A 14,263-nucleotide genomic window follows, 5' to 3' on the forward strand; every position below is an offset into this window, starting at 1 on the left:
GATGTTCACTTTGTGTTTGTCCTTCTTCACAGTGGCTATGTTTTTACAGAAATCACTCATGAGCCACTTAATACATTCAGACATGTAAAATGAATCCACTTTGGGAAAATAGAAAACCTCATACTGACCGTTCCGTTCCATATGAAAACCTAATAAGTAATGTGGCCATGTTTAAATAACAGTATATGTAAAATCAATTTACTTTACTTCAAATTAAAGTATCTTGATATAAGACTGAGGTACCATTGTAAAAGCCTAATTCCCCTAAAATATGAGCAAATCTCACAGTTAAGTAAAATTATATAATTAAATCATCAATAGTCATTTGTATTTCATTACATGCTTATGCTTTGCATTTCATTCATGGTTCATTAAACCTAAGACGATTTTGCTTGACAAAAAAAAAATCACAGTTTTCAATAATTAATAGTTAAACTTTTTTTTTCTAATTAGCATGTGGAAGATTTCTGTGCGGATGATGATAGGCCAATTCATTTATAAAATAGACGTAAATTCATGGGATACTAAAACTGAAAAACATTGCTTGCTGTTCTATTTTTCTCCTTTACCGTCTTTGGATGAGTAACCATCACATTGTAATTAATATACATATTTATACATACATATCCGTATTATTTATTTATTTCCCCCGTCTGTCTCTGGTAATGGCAACAGATTTATCGCTGGGGATTAGAAAATCAAATGTAATCTTATGGCGCCATCGTGTGTCGAATTGCAGTATTGCAGTCACATTTGCAACAATCAACTAGTTTCATAGTGACTTGTGGACTAAGTGCAAATGTTTAGAAATATTTATTACACTTAGTGTTGGGTTTCTGAAGTTCACACAAATGTTATATGTGTGTGTGTTAAAGCAACATCTCTTTGAATTGCGTTTTAATGCAAACGGTCGAACGGCATTGGATTAAAACATTTAACACTCTCTCTTATTCCTTTTTGGCACTTTTTCTCTTTATCACCCTCTTCTATGTTAATAAGTTAATATGTTTTATAGGCATATGCATCATCTGGCAGAATAGAGAATATGTGCTGCAAGAATTATGACGAAAGAAGGGATTATGTGGTCTGATCAGACAGTCAGACAGTATCACTTCCTATAACCTTGGTGGAATGAGTGATGGCAGTTTCAGATATACTGGTAGACAGTACGGGGTAGTAACTGATTATATAATCAGATTCCAAAATTTGATTATATTAGCCTTCATTTCAAAGGGATAGTTCACCCAAAAATGAAAATTCTGGCATCATTTACTCACCCTCAAGTTGTTCCAAACCTGTATGAATTTCTTTCTTCTGCTGAACACAGAAGAAGATATTTAGAAGAATATGGTATAGCCAAACAGTTGGTGTACCCCATTGACTTATGGGGGGAAAATACTATGGAAGTCAATGGGGTCCATCAACAAATTTGGTTACCAAAATTCTCAGAATTTTCATTTTTGGGTGAACTATCCCTTTAAATGCTCATCAGATTACAGTTACTTTTTATTGATTACATGATTGCATATTATTCACACAAATGTATTGATTTTATTTTATTAATTATCAGTGAGTCATTTAATCATCTTTAACTATGTCTTTGGAAGGTTTTTGTCTTTCAAACACAAATGCACAAAATTATACAAAAACATAATTTAGGCCTACTGTGTAATCATGCATGCCAACCCAACTGCATTAGTGTTGCAAAGGTAGATTGAGTTTTTTGAATTTCTTTAAAAATGTACACAAATTCATTTTTGGGATATCTTTTTAAACTGTTTACAGAAATATAACTGGTCTGATATGTTACCACAGATGGATGGCATTTGTAATGTCAAAAATGGCCTGTTCATAATTCTAGAAACTACACCATAAATGCAAACATGTTGTATGTGGCTGCCCTAGATCTTCATCTGCATCACTAGAGAAAATGCCCTTCATATTTTTGTATACCATGTAATTACATTTTCAATCCATGCTTTTGAATTTGGGGACAAAAGCACAATTCAACCATGTAATGCAAGTTATAAACACTGCCGAAGAATAGCTGTTAAACATTATGTCTTCATCATATCCACTAATTATTGATTCTGGAAGGCTTTGGGAAAATATTTCAAACCTGGAAGACTTTGGCTGTGTAATGTCACTGTTTTTCCCCCCTTGTGTTTATAATTATTTATTCATGTGATGCAAAATTCCCAAACTTTTTTGTAGGCCAAATATTTGTATATACGTATAAAGCACATATTAATGCCTTATTCTGTATGACCCTATTCTAAAACTAACAGACCATTAACTGAGAGTTTTCCTTGAATAAACTCCTAATTACTGCTTATTGATAATAAGTAAAGCAGTTGTTGTACATGAATTACGATCTTAATATGCTTTGCTCAGTATGAGCCTTATAAGGCAGTAGTACCACAAGAATAGTCATTCTCCCTTAATACAGTGAGGAAAATAAGTATTTGAACACCCTGCTATTTTGCAAGTTCTCCCACTTGGAAATCATGGAGGGGTCTGAAATTGTCATCGTAGGTGCATGTCCACTGTGAAAGAACACCTGTCTATCAGCTAGAATTCTGACCCTCAAAGACCTGTTAGTCTGCCTTTAAAATGTCCACCTCCACTCCATTTATTATCCTAAATTAGATGCACCTGTTTGAGGTCGTTAGCTGCATAAAGACACCTGTCCACCCCATACAATCAGTAAGAATCCAACTACTAACATGGCCAAGACCAAAGAGCTGTCCAAAGACACTAGAGACAAAATTGTACACCTCCACAAGGCTGGAAAGGGCTACGGGGAAATTGCCAAGCAGCTTGGTGAAAAAAGTGAAAAATGGAAGAAGCTAAACATGACTGTCAATCTCCCTCGGACTGGGGCTCCATGCAAGATCTCACCTCGTGGGGTCTCAATGATCCTAAGAAAGGTGAGAAATCAGCCCAGAACTACACGGGAGGAGCTGGTCAATGACCTGAAAAGAGCTGGGACCACCGTTTCCAAGGTTACTGTTGGTAATACACTAAGACGTCATGGTTTGAAATCATGCATGGCACGGAAGGTTCCCCTGCTTAAACCAGCACATGTCAAGGCCCGTTTTAAGTTTGCTAATGACCATTTGGATGATCCAGAGGAGTCATGGGAGAAAGTCATGTGGTCAGATGAGACCAAAATAGAACTTTTTGGTCATAATTCCACTAAACGTGTTTGGAGGAAGAAGAACGATGAGTACCATCCCAAGAACACCATCCCTACTGTGAAGCATGGGGGTGGTAGCATCATGCTTTGGGGGTATTTTTCTGCACATGGGACAGGGCGACTGCACTGTATTAAGGAGAGGATGACAGGGGCCATGTATTGCGAGATTTTGGGGAACAACCTCCTTCCCTCAGTTAGAGCATTGAAGATGGGTCGAGGCTGGGTCTTCCAACATGACAATGACCCGAAGCACACAGCCAGGATAACCAAGGAGTGGCTCTGTAAGAAGCATATCAAGGTTCTGGCGTGGCCTAGCCAGTCTCCAGACCTAAACCCAATAGAGAATCTTTGGAGGGAGCTCAAACTCCGTGTTTCTCAGCGACAGCCCAGAAACCTGACTGATCTAGAGAAGATCTGTGTGGAGGAGTGGGCCAAAATCCCTCCTGCAGTGTGTGCAAACCTGGTGAAAAACTACAGGAAACGTTTGACCTCTGTAATTGCAAACAAAGGCTACTGTACCAAATATTAACATTGATTTTCTCAGGTGTTCAAATACTTATTTGCAGCTGTATCATACAAATAAATAGTTAAAAAATCATACATTGTGATTTCTGGATTTTTTTTTTAGATTATGTCTCTCACAGTGGACATGCACCTACGATGACAATTTCAGACCCCTCCATGATTTCTAAGTGGGAGAACTTGCTAAATAGCAGGGTGTTCAAATACTTTTCCTCACTGTATATATATAGACTACAATACTTTTTTTTTTTTTGGTGTTCAGGTGTTTTATTTTGATTTTTTGTTCATTTTTCATTTTTGTGTTTTAATTAAGTATAACTTTTTCATGATCACCCTGCAGTCCTTCAAACCCCAGTTTGGGAAACCCTGACATAAGTAATGTTTAGTGCGCTTCATGTTGTTGATAACTAAGAATGTAGCCTACCTTAAATGCATTCGGAAGAAAAAGTTGTGAATAAACCAATTAGAACTGATAGTCATAAATAAACTATTAAAATTATTCCGTGATTGTTATATTTTCAGTCTATAACTTGCAGACGTTTAAACAGCTGTAGATAAATGGAACTAGATAAACAAGTTTGTAGACAAACTTTAAGTTGGCATGAAAAAGCCTTGCCAGAAAGTTTGAAGAAGTTTTAAAAGCTTGAAGTTTGAAGGTTTTTAGTTTTAATTAGTTTAAGTTTTAGTTTAGTAGTTTTAAAAGCCTGAATGTTTTCAGTTTGAAATAGTTTAAGTTTTAGTTTAGTAGTTTTAAAAGTTTGAAGTTTCAGTTTTTATAAATATTAGATAGAATGGAAAATTAGTCTAGATGGATTATAAATAGTACATAGAACGGCAGCTAATGGAGTCTAATGGGCCTGTCAAAATTTGAATTTAGTTTGGAGTTAGAAAGAAAGATTAGTTAGAGAGAGAGAGAGAGAGAGAGAGAAAGAAAGAAAGAAAGAAAGAAAGAAAGAAAGAAAGAAAGAAAGAAAGAAAGAAAGAAATGAAGATTAGTTAGAAAGAATGATTAGTTAAAAAGATAGATAGATAGATAGATAGATAGATAGATAGATAGATAGATAGATAGATAGATAGATAGATAGACAGACAGACAGACAGACAGACAGACAGACAGACAGACAGACAGACAGGTAGATAAGTTAGAAGAAAAAAATTTGAATTTAGACAGTTGAAGTTTGAATAGTCTTGGCTCAATCTGAACATTTCGCAATGAAAGTCTATGTGACTTTTCCAAGTCAACTTAACTAGTCCTAAATACTTGATTAAGACAGCAAGTGAAATGATTGGCGGAGAAATTCAAGACTCACGCCCTCCGTGATGGAATTTGAACTGTGATTGGCTGAAAGCTACCCGAGACAAGTTGCTATTGAAGTTCCTCAGTGCGCAGAAAGCCCGGCAGGCGCAGGCTGTAATTGGAGGGTAAAATGGCGCTGAGTTCTCAAGGAACAAAGAAGAAAGTTTGCTATTATTATGACGGTAAGAATTGCATTTTTACGGGTGAAATATCGAGCTTTTATTCTCAGGAAAATGAAACCCGGTGCCTGCTCTGGATAAATTCTGCACAATGCTTAAGTTCCTTTGAGTGCTGCTTAATTGTTAGCCGGGTTTAGCCGCACGGTGCTCATGCTAGTGTTAGCCTAGCGTGCTATCTGCTCTTCATCCTGTTCTTATTCACTGTTAGCAGCAAGTCTACAGAATGGAGCTTACACCAGCAAAATTCACACTTTCTTTGCAAGTGCGATATATTGCATACTCTTTTCCACGTGTATTCTTTATCTCCCGCAAATAGCGTCGATAAAATTAGCTTCACACTACGGGCCGTAAGAGTTCATATGAAATGAGCTCGTTGCTTTCATTGATGTCTTCACTGCTAGTAGTAGCATCACTCCAAGCGTGTGGGAATGATGCTCTCGTTTGTAACGGGAGCTGTTTTGTCTTTGTTTTTCCATGCTGTTTGCCGTTTTCTTCCCTTGTAGTCACGTATTGTGTTGTGGATTGTGATAATATTAATAATCAGGGTGAATCTTGCAGTTGGCTTTGTGTCTAGTTCAAGGCCTGTTTGAAACATTAAATTATTGCTGACTTTATAGAACAATCAGATATTTTCCAAAGAACAGTTTAGTCTTCTATGAAACTAAGAGTATCAAGCAATATTCTGTTTATGATTATTTATATATTTTTTTCTACAGGAGATGTTGGGAATTACTACTATGGCCAGGGTCATCCGATGAAACCCCACAGAATCCGGATGACCCACAACCTCCTGCTCAACTATGGGCTGTATAGGAAAATGGAAATTTATGTATGGCAAATGCATCACTACTTTTTATATTTTAGGATTTTTTCCCACAGTTTTTTTTTTGGTGAGCTAATTTCTTAATTTGTTTGCACATTTAGCGGCCTCATAAGGCCAATGCTGAAGAAATGACCAAGTACCACAGTGACGACTACATCAAGTTCCTTCGTTCCATCCGCCCAGACAACATGTCTGAGTACAGCAAACAGATGCAGAGATGTGAGTTGATGTTTATTCTTTGCTCAAGATGATCAGTTGTAAAGTCTTAAATGAAAAGACTGCTTTATTTTGGACTTTTCGTGTCTTGGATGTACAGTGAAGGTGTTTTTTATTCTCTTTGCAGTTAATGTAGGGGAGGATTGTCCAGTCTTTGACGGCTTATTTGAGTTCTGTCAGCTCTCAACAGGTGGATCTGTTGGTAAGTGTTTTTATTTTCTCTCTCACAGAGTCTGCTTAAAGGATGCTTTTAAATTGTTCCTTTTTACATATAAATCATACATTTGTAGTCCATATAAAGCGGAAATGCAATGCTTGGGTCTGAATTCCTCATTATTATAGCTCCACAGGCCCCTTTTCTACCCCTTTTCTGATGTGCATCTGAGAGCAACTTGTTTTGGTGCGGTCTCTTTAAATACAATTGAGACACTTCATACCCCGCCCACACTCGGTTCAACTCCACCCCGTTCGGCCATTTTTGTAGTTTGATAGCAGAGATGCGATTATCTAGCGGCACAGAAACTTTTTATTCACACGTTATTAACAAAATGTCAACAACGGAAGACTTGTCCAGCCAGCCTTACATGTTCGAGCCAGAGTCGGAGCAGGAGCGAGATGAAAATGAAGACGACGAACCTGTAGAACAACGTCTTCATATGGATGTATTGCAGTGGTGTGTACTGTATTTACAAATGAAACTTTGGTCTTCCGACCTTTTACCACCGTGTCGATTTATTTTGATTAATATGTGCGAGGGAGAGAGAGCAAGACAGCGTCTAGTTTGGAGACGGTGATGTCTTGTTTACACTTTCGCCTGGCTCTGAAGAGAGAGAGTGAGCGCGCGCGCGACCGGGTCTCTCTCTCTGCTCGTTCTTTCAGTTAAACATGCGCCCTGTAACAAGCGTGACAGTTCATCTACATTAGACGGTGTAATGAAGCGTGTGGGTTACTACATCCAACAACCGAACATTTTAACTTACCCTCTCGTAACTTCTGCATCCTTTAGCTTGGACTACAAAATTGCAGCGAGAAATAAAAATGGCGGATTGGTCGAAGTGTTGGGCCGGAAGTCAATGTCCTTATTTGGCAGTTCCGCTGCAAATACTGTGACGTAATAGTTCAAAAAACGTCATAGATAACAGAAAAATCGGAACAGGTTGAAAAATATGACCAAAACAGAATATAAAGATATCAACAAAGCACCTGAAGAGAATAATTTCATATTTTCTGTACTTCTAAACACTCCAAATATACACCAAATGCATTTAAGGGCTAAAAAAGTGCATTTGGCATGATATGTCCCCTTTAAGGTTTGCTTATGTTTGGCAGAGTTAAATGTTTTTTTTTTTTCTTCTAATAATTCTCAGCTGGGGCTGTGAAACTCAACAAACAGCAGACAGACATTGCCATTAATTGGGCGGGAGGCCTTCATCATGCCAAGAAATCTGAGGCGTCTGGATTCTGCTATGTCAACGACATCGTATTGGCCATTCTGGAACTGCTCAAGTATGCTCTTTACTTAATTATTATTATTATTTTTTTATTTTTTTGGAAAAGTCTCTTATGCTCACCACGGCTGTCTTTATGATCAAAAGTTCAGTAAAATCAGTAATATTGTTAAAATCTAATTCCTGTGATGGCAAAGTTCCATTACTTTAGTCATCAGTGAGCACATTTACATGCACACCAGTACTAACCAGTATAACTCACAAAAATCAGCTTATTTGAATAACCTGTTGTCCGGGTTTACATGTAAACCAATAAGCCGACAATGCAAGTAAACCACGTTTACAGCACTTTATTAATAAATCAGGTTATTACCCGGCAGTGACGTCATAACGTAATAATCTGCGTATCTGACTCGGAGTATTTCGTTTATTTGGTTGTGATTTTTTTTAAATAAAGCATTAAAAACTGAAGAAGAGTATTGCAACATGTCAGTGGGTCATATATTATCCTCCCATGCAGTTACAGATGCAGCATTTTGACCGTACGAGATGAGAGCATTTATAATTTTTTGGGACAAGAAAGAATTTAAGTTTGCGACATTTCCTCCTTCCTTACTGCAAAACGCTCGCTCTGTCTGGATGCACTTAAATCCACAGTAAGGACACGTTCCTGTCTCGCATCACACATGCGCACTTAAATAAGCCGACAAAGCAGGTTAATGCATTTACGTGCCGGGTGAAATCAGTGTAAGGGGTGAAAATCTAGCTGTGATGACCATTTTATGTATTTTTGATCAAATAAATGCAGCCTTGGTGAGCATATGACTCCTTTCAAAAACAATTTGTTTTTTAAAAAGACTGGTACAAATTTCATAGAATTTAAGTTTGAGCTCTTGTACAAAGAATCTTTTTGTTTAATTACTTCAAACACATTTTGACATTAAGCAAAGCCTTCTGTAACCTTTCCAGGTACCATCAAAGAGTGCTTTACATCGACATTGACATTCATCATGGTGATGGAGTTGAGGAAGCCTTCTACACAACTGACCGTGTCATGACTGTGTCCTTCCACAAATACGGAGAGTATTTCCCTGGTACCGGAGACCTCAGAGTAAGTCCCTGCAAGTTGAATGACTTTTTATAAAGTGGGCATGTAACTAAATATCCTTATTTTCTTTCTGTAGGATATTGGTGCAGGGAAGGGAAAATACTACGCTGTAAATTACCCGCTCAGGGATGGTATCGATGATGAATCCTACGAAGCCATATTCAAACCTGTACGTTTGTAAACCTTTACATTTCCATAAAAAGTCTCATTGCCAAAATGTGCTTGTCTTAAATTGCAGTGAAATGAGTGAGTGTTTCTGAATGTCCTGCAGATCATGGCCAAAGTGATGGAGATGTACCAGCCCAGTGCTGTGGTGCTCCAGTGCGGTGCTGACTCTCTGTCTGGAGATAGGTTGGGCTGCTTTAACCTCACCATCAAAGGTATCCAACTCAATCAAACCCCCAGATAAGTCTCTAAGGGCAAGCTCAAACTACAGGACTGTAAGACTAGCTGAATTAACTATGCTTAATGAGTATCTGCGACCTCTACAAGCACTGATTTGGCTTGTGAGCTTGCCTTAAAGCTACTGATATTTGTCTAACCAAACCCCATATGGGTTTTTTTCAGGTCATGCTAAGTGTGTGGAGTACATGAAGAGCTTTAACCTGCCCCTGCTCATGCTGGGAGGTGGAGGCTACACCATCAGGAACGTGGCCCGCTGCTGGACCTATGAGACGGCTGTAGCGCTGGACAGCACTATTCCCAACGGTGACTCTCTCTGATTGTTGTTTTGTTAGATTGTCATGTTTTGTTCTTTCGATGGTGAACACCCTTTAACTTCTTTCATTACATCAGAGCTCCCGTACAATGACTACTTCGAGTATTTCGGACCTGATTTCAAGCTTCACATCAGCCCCTCCAACATGACCAATCAGAATACAAATGACTATCTGGAAAAGATCAAGTGAGTGGAATGATTGGTTACACATGCTTCGTTCAATTCTCACTTGTTTGTATTGCACTTTTCTCAATGCATATCGTTTCAAAGCAGCTTTATAAAAAATGCTTGTTTCTACGTTACATTTTATTTGATCAGAGGTACAGTTCTAAGATGATACAAATCATGCAGTTAGCTAGTCATGTATTAGTTTAGGCAGAAACAATTACTCATTAAAGCAATTGGGTTTGTGCTTTCGTTCTGCTCATGTTGCAAAAAACAAACTGATTTGAGTCTGATATGCTAATTTAAACTTGTATAATGAAACATCCATTACATATCTGCAGGTTGTACATTGAGATGGTTTGATTTTGTCTTTTTTTTTTTTTTTTTTTCTCTCTACAGACAGCGGTTGTTTGAGAATCTGCGGATGTTGCCTCACGCCCCAGGGGTTCAGATGCAGGCGATCCCGGAGGATGCTGTTCAGGAAGACAGTGGAGATGAGGAGGACGACCCTGACAAACGCATCTCCAGTGAGTGCCAGCTTTATTCCCTTGTTGCCGGTTCTTATATCACTGACTGTCAAACACGGAAACAGTGTTTTCCCCTACCATTGTTTTGGGGGGGATGCCCAAAAATCCTAGGGGAAAGATGTGGAATTGAACATCTTGACTTGTCGTGGATTGGTTTCATTGCACTGATGCTTTGATATGAGTGAGTTTTGATCTGAGTGTTTGCATAAAGGCTGAGCATGAATGAATGCTGTTACTTTTCTTGTCTCCAGTCCGTGCCCATGACAAGCGGATAGCCTGCGATGAGGAGTTCTCAGACTCTGAGGACGAAGGACAGGGCGGCCGGAGAAATGCAGCCAATTACAAGAAGCCTAAACGAGTGAAGACCGAAGAAGAGAAGGATGGAGAAGAGAAGAAAGGTGAGCCAACAGGTACAGCTGGTTTCTTTTATTTCATATTAGCATGAACAAGTTAAACTTCTGAGATTGCAATAATTAGCCCAAACTTACTTTAATGCATTTGCGTACTTTATATAAAAAAAGCACTGCATTGTAGTTAAGAGAAATGAAATCAGTGTGTTATTGACACACTGTCCTTCCCATTTGATACCAGATGTTAAAGAAGAGGAGAAAGCTTCAGAAGAAAAAATGGACACAAAGGGGTAAGTTCTCTCACAGTGTAGGTTTTGAAATATGTGCCCAGGTTTTCTAGTTTTAACATTAAGGCTTTATTGATTTTTAGAATTATTTTTTTTACATATTTTTGTTCAGCAAGGAGACATTAAATTGATAAAACATGATAGTAAAGACTTATAATATTACAGAAGATTTATTTAAAACAAATGCTGTTCTATTGAAAGAATCCTACAAAAATATATTAAAATAGAAAAGCTTTTAAATTGTAATATTTTACAATATTACTGTTTTGACTATTGTTGGTCAAATAAATGTATCGTTGGTATACTAGTATAGTATATATTGCAATTTATATTTGCTCTATAATATTTGCAAAGATAATTTCTTTAATTGTTTTTCTTAATTTCTTTTTGTTTTTTACAGGCCAAAAGAAGAATTAAAAACCGTCTGAGAAATGGACATTTGGTCCTCATGGATGCATGAACATAAATTGTCATACACCCTCATCTTCTCAAACGACAAACCCACATACACACACACACACATTAGATGTTAGCTCTAGTCCTGAGCTAAGGACTGTAAATTATTTTGTAAGACTCGTTTTACTATTTGTAATCTAATGAAGCGGTATAAAAGTTTTTACATTTACAAGTGTGAAATGACAGATGTTTCTTTCTTTCTTTCTTTTTTTTTTGTGCTTTGGAACCATGTTTGTTTGCCTCCCACCTTTAATCCTTATGTTACTGTTTACCAACAATAGCACCTCAAACAGGACCAGAGATAGCACATCGTTCTCTCCCATCATGGGAAGCTCTCCCCTTGAATTTTTTAAATCATGGATTGACACACTTATTGGCCGCTCTTATTTCGATTTCCCTGCAGATGCTGTTTGAGTACAGTGTCCTTTACCTCGTTTTTAAGCGCTAAATGTTTGTTTTTATTAAGGTGTCTGTCTTGGATGGCTCTGTATTGAACTTTTTTTCCCCCTGTCTGGTGGGGCTTGGCAAAGACTTGCTGTATTGCTGTTAGATTCCAGATTCTTTTCTGTTGTGGTTACGCTAGTGGGTCAGTCACGGCTGACCAGAAATAGCCGTTTGGAGTTCCAGAGTTCAGTGGTTGTGAAATGTCCTTATTATAACAATGACTTTGATAAATAAAGAGAAATTCTCTGACATTTGTGGATTTCATTTATCTTGCACAAACACAATATTCTGTGTTCACAGCTTTCACAAATCTGGTGGAGTTTTACACTGACTGCATCCAAACATTAACACTTTACACTGGTTGTTCATGAACCACTGCACTAATCAATGTTTTAACATTTCATCTTAATTTCTTTATTGTATGTAAATATATAAAGATTGATGGATATAAAATCAGAACACTCTTTTTGCACAATTTCTTTATAGGGAAAAATGTCTTGCATTTAATCAACATTTTATGAAATTTTAGAGGTTAGAGAGAAGAGGAATCATTTAGTCCTGCCAATCATTACTAGGGTTGCCAAATTATGGAAAGGAAAATAAGGGACAATTGTGGTTCAAAAATAAGGGACACTCAAAATATTTGTACTGTACCACAGTGTTTCATTTCAGTGTCTGTAGCTAAAGTGTATAAAAGGTTCTCAGACATGAACACATTTGGGTAATTCCGTTTGAAATCATCCAAATTTCAGAAACTTACCCGGCTCAAATTTTTTATTTTATAAAAATAAATAAATCCTGAAGCCAAAATTTGAAATGACTGATTTGGAGTCAGACTACAGGGGGTAAACAATTACATTAGAACAGCATTATTTTATTTTTACACCGAGATTGGTAGGTCTATGAGTAAAATCTTTTGACTTAAGTAATCTTTGTTGCATATTATGCCAATGATGACATTCAAAAATGTGAAAAAGCACTCCTGTTTTTTTTTTTTTGCCCAAAGTTTGCATGCCTGTAGCTCATGTTAAAGATGTCATAATATCCCTCTAGATTCTAATTCTTAAAAAAAAAAAAAAAACTTTTATTTTGGTTTCTTAATTTTTAAAACCCAATATGGTTCATTTCCAAAGATCTATGGATCTCAGTGTGGCTCCATGAGTAAATTAGTACACTTTTTCAATGGTTGCACATTTTCTGAAGAACAAATAATGTTGAAACTAGAAATGTGTCTTGTTTTTTTTTCTATTAACACAATTGAATTCCTGTCTGAGTACAATACATATTGAGACGTTGAACCGAGGTCCTGATGGTAATCCTTAATCATTCCTATCTATCTATCTATCTATCTATCTATCTATCTATCTATCTATCTATCTATCTATCTATCTATCTATCTATCTATCTATCTCTCTCTTTCTCTCTCTCTCTCTCTCTCTCTCTCTCTCTCTCTCTCTCTCTCTCAATCATTCTGTCACTTCTGAAACCGCTACGACCTTAGAGCTTCCTGTCATGAACTCTGGTCACTCGTCTACTGCTATCTGCTAACACACTGAACCAAGATCATTTACAGTTTTTCTGAATTGCTAAAACACTAAATCTCATTCTCTGAACCAAATTCTCAATAGCCTAAATCAATTTGTCAAATAAATCACTCTTTCTGTAAAACATTAAACAAGTTGAGGTCATTAAAACACTGTTTGCAAATCTCATGCACTCTTTTTGCACATTCTCACTCGCTAAAACACATTTCACACTGAGATGCACTTGTGTTTCAAAACTCTAAACAAAGACAGGCAAACGTTAAACAACTACAACACTGTTGTCATCGTTTACACACAACGACTCAAAATTGTTCACACTTATTTCTAATGATGTGACCAAACCAACTGTACATAATACAAGTCAGTTTAGAGTGCCAAAATTGACTCAAAATGTAGCACAATGTTGATACCAACAATGAATGGAAACAATATAAGAGGGAGAGTGTGTGTATAAGAGGAGGTGAACAAGCAGGAAGAGGATGAGGACGAGAAAGAGCAAGCTGTGGAGAATGTTCAAGGCTGGATCTGCTTTACGTTTTTCCCTTTGCCTGCAGAGACGACATTGTCTGAGATGTGGAGAAACTCCTCCGGCCGGACCCAACATGAAGACATTATACTGAAGCAGAATCAGTCTCTCTCACTGACCTTGATTTTGCAGTTGCACAACTTCTGAGTGTACTTTACTGTAACATGCTTCTCATTTAGAGTTTTTTACTGTAACCTTTTTGGCTTTTGCAGTTGGGTCACTGTATTTTCACAGCATGCAAGTGCTGAATATACAGACATTCAATACTATACAATATTCAGTACAATACTACACTTGCAGTGCATACAATATACAATTTATTCACCTTACTACTGTAAATTGTCATTACTTTACTTTTTTACTTTGTGAGAATATACTTTTTTTCTGTAACTCAATTTTTTTGATGTAGTATCTAACGAATGATCTGTAGTGTTTATAATTTGACTCGCTGTGT

The 14,263-nt window shown here is 37.2% G+C and overlaps 1 protein-coding gene across 2 annotated transcripts; it reads left to right on the forward strand.

Annotated features, from left to right (window-relative positions):
• Positions 1 to 5,070: 5,070 nt before the first annotated feature.
• On the forward strand, positions 5,071 to 11,988 carry hdac1 (histone deacetylase 1). Of its 2 annotated transcripts, none has more exons than XM_084130572.1 (14): positions 5,071 to 5,200; positions 5,914 to 6,026; positions 6,122 to 6,239; positions 6,364 to 6,438; positions 7,604 to 7,742; positions 8,654 to 8,795; positions 8,869 to 8,961; positions 9,064 to 9,172; positions 9,360 to 9,500; positions 9,588 to 9,696; positions 10,075 to 10,202; positions 10,454 to 10,612; positions 10,794 to 10,842; positions 11,240 to 11,988. In XM_084130572.1, exons 1-14 carry the CDS (start codon positions 5,149 to 5,151, stop codon positions 11,265 to 11,267), a joined length of 1,455 nt encoding a protein of 484 aa, XP_083986698.1. In that variant the 5' UTR covers positions 5,071 to 5,148; the 3' UTR covers positions 11,268 to 11,988. The 2 variants fall into 2 exon arrangements, with proteins under 2 accessions (XP_083986698.1, XP_083986699.1); XM_084130573.1 differs by having other exon boundaries at positions 10,454 to 10,600.
• The last annotated feature ends 2,275 nt before the right edge of the window (positions 11,989 to 14,263 follow it).

The sequence above is a fragment of the Abramis brama genome (assembly GCF_963993115.1).
Source record: "Abramis brama genome assembly, chromosome: 12".
Lineage (NCBI taxonomy): Eukaryota > Metazoa > Chordata > Actinopteri > Cypriniformes > Leuciscidae > Abramis > Abramis brama.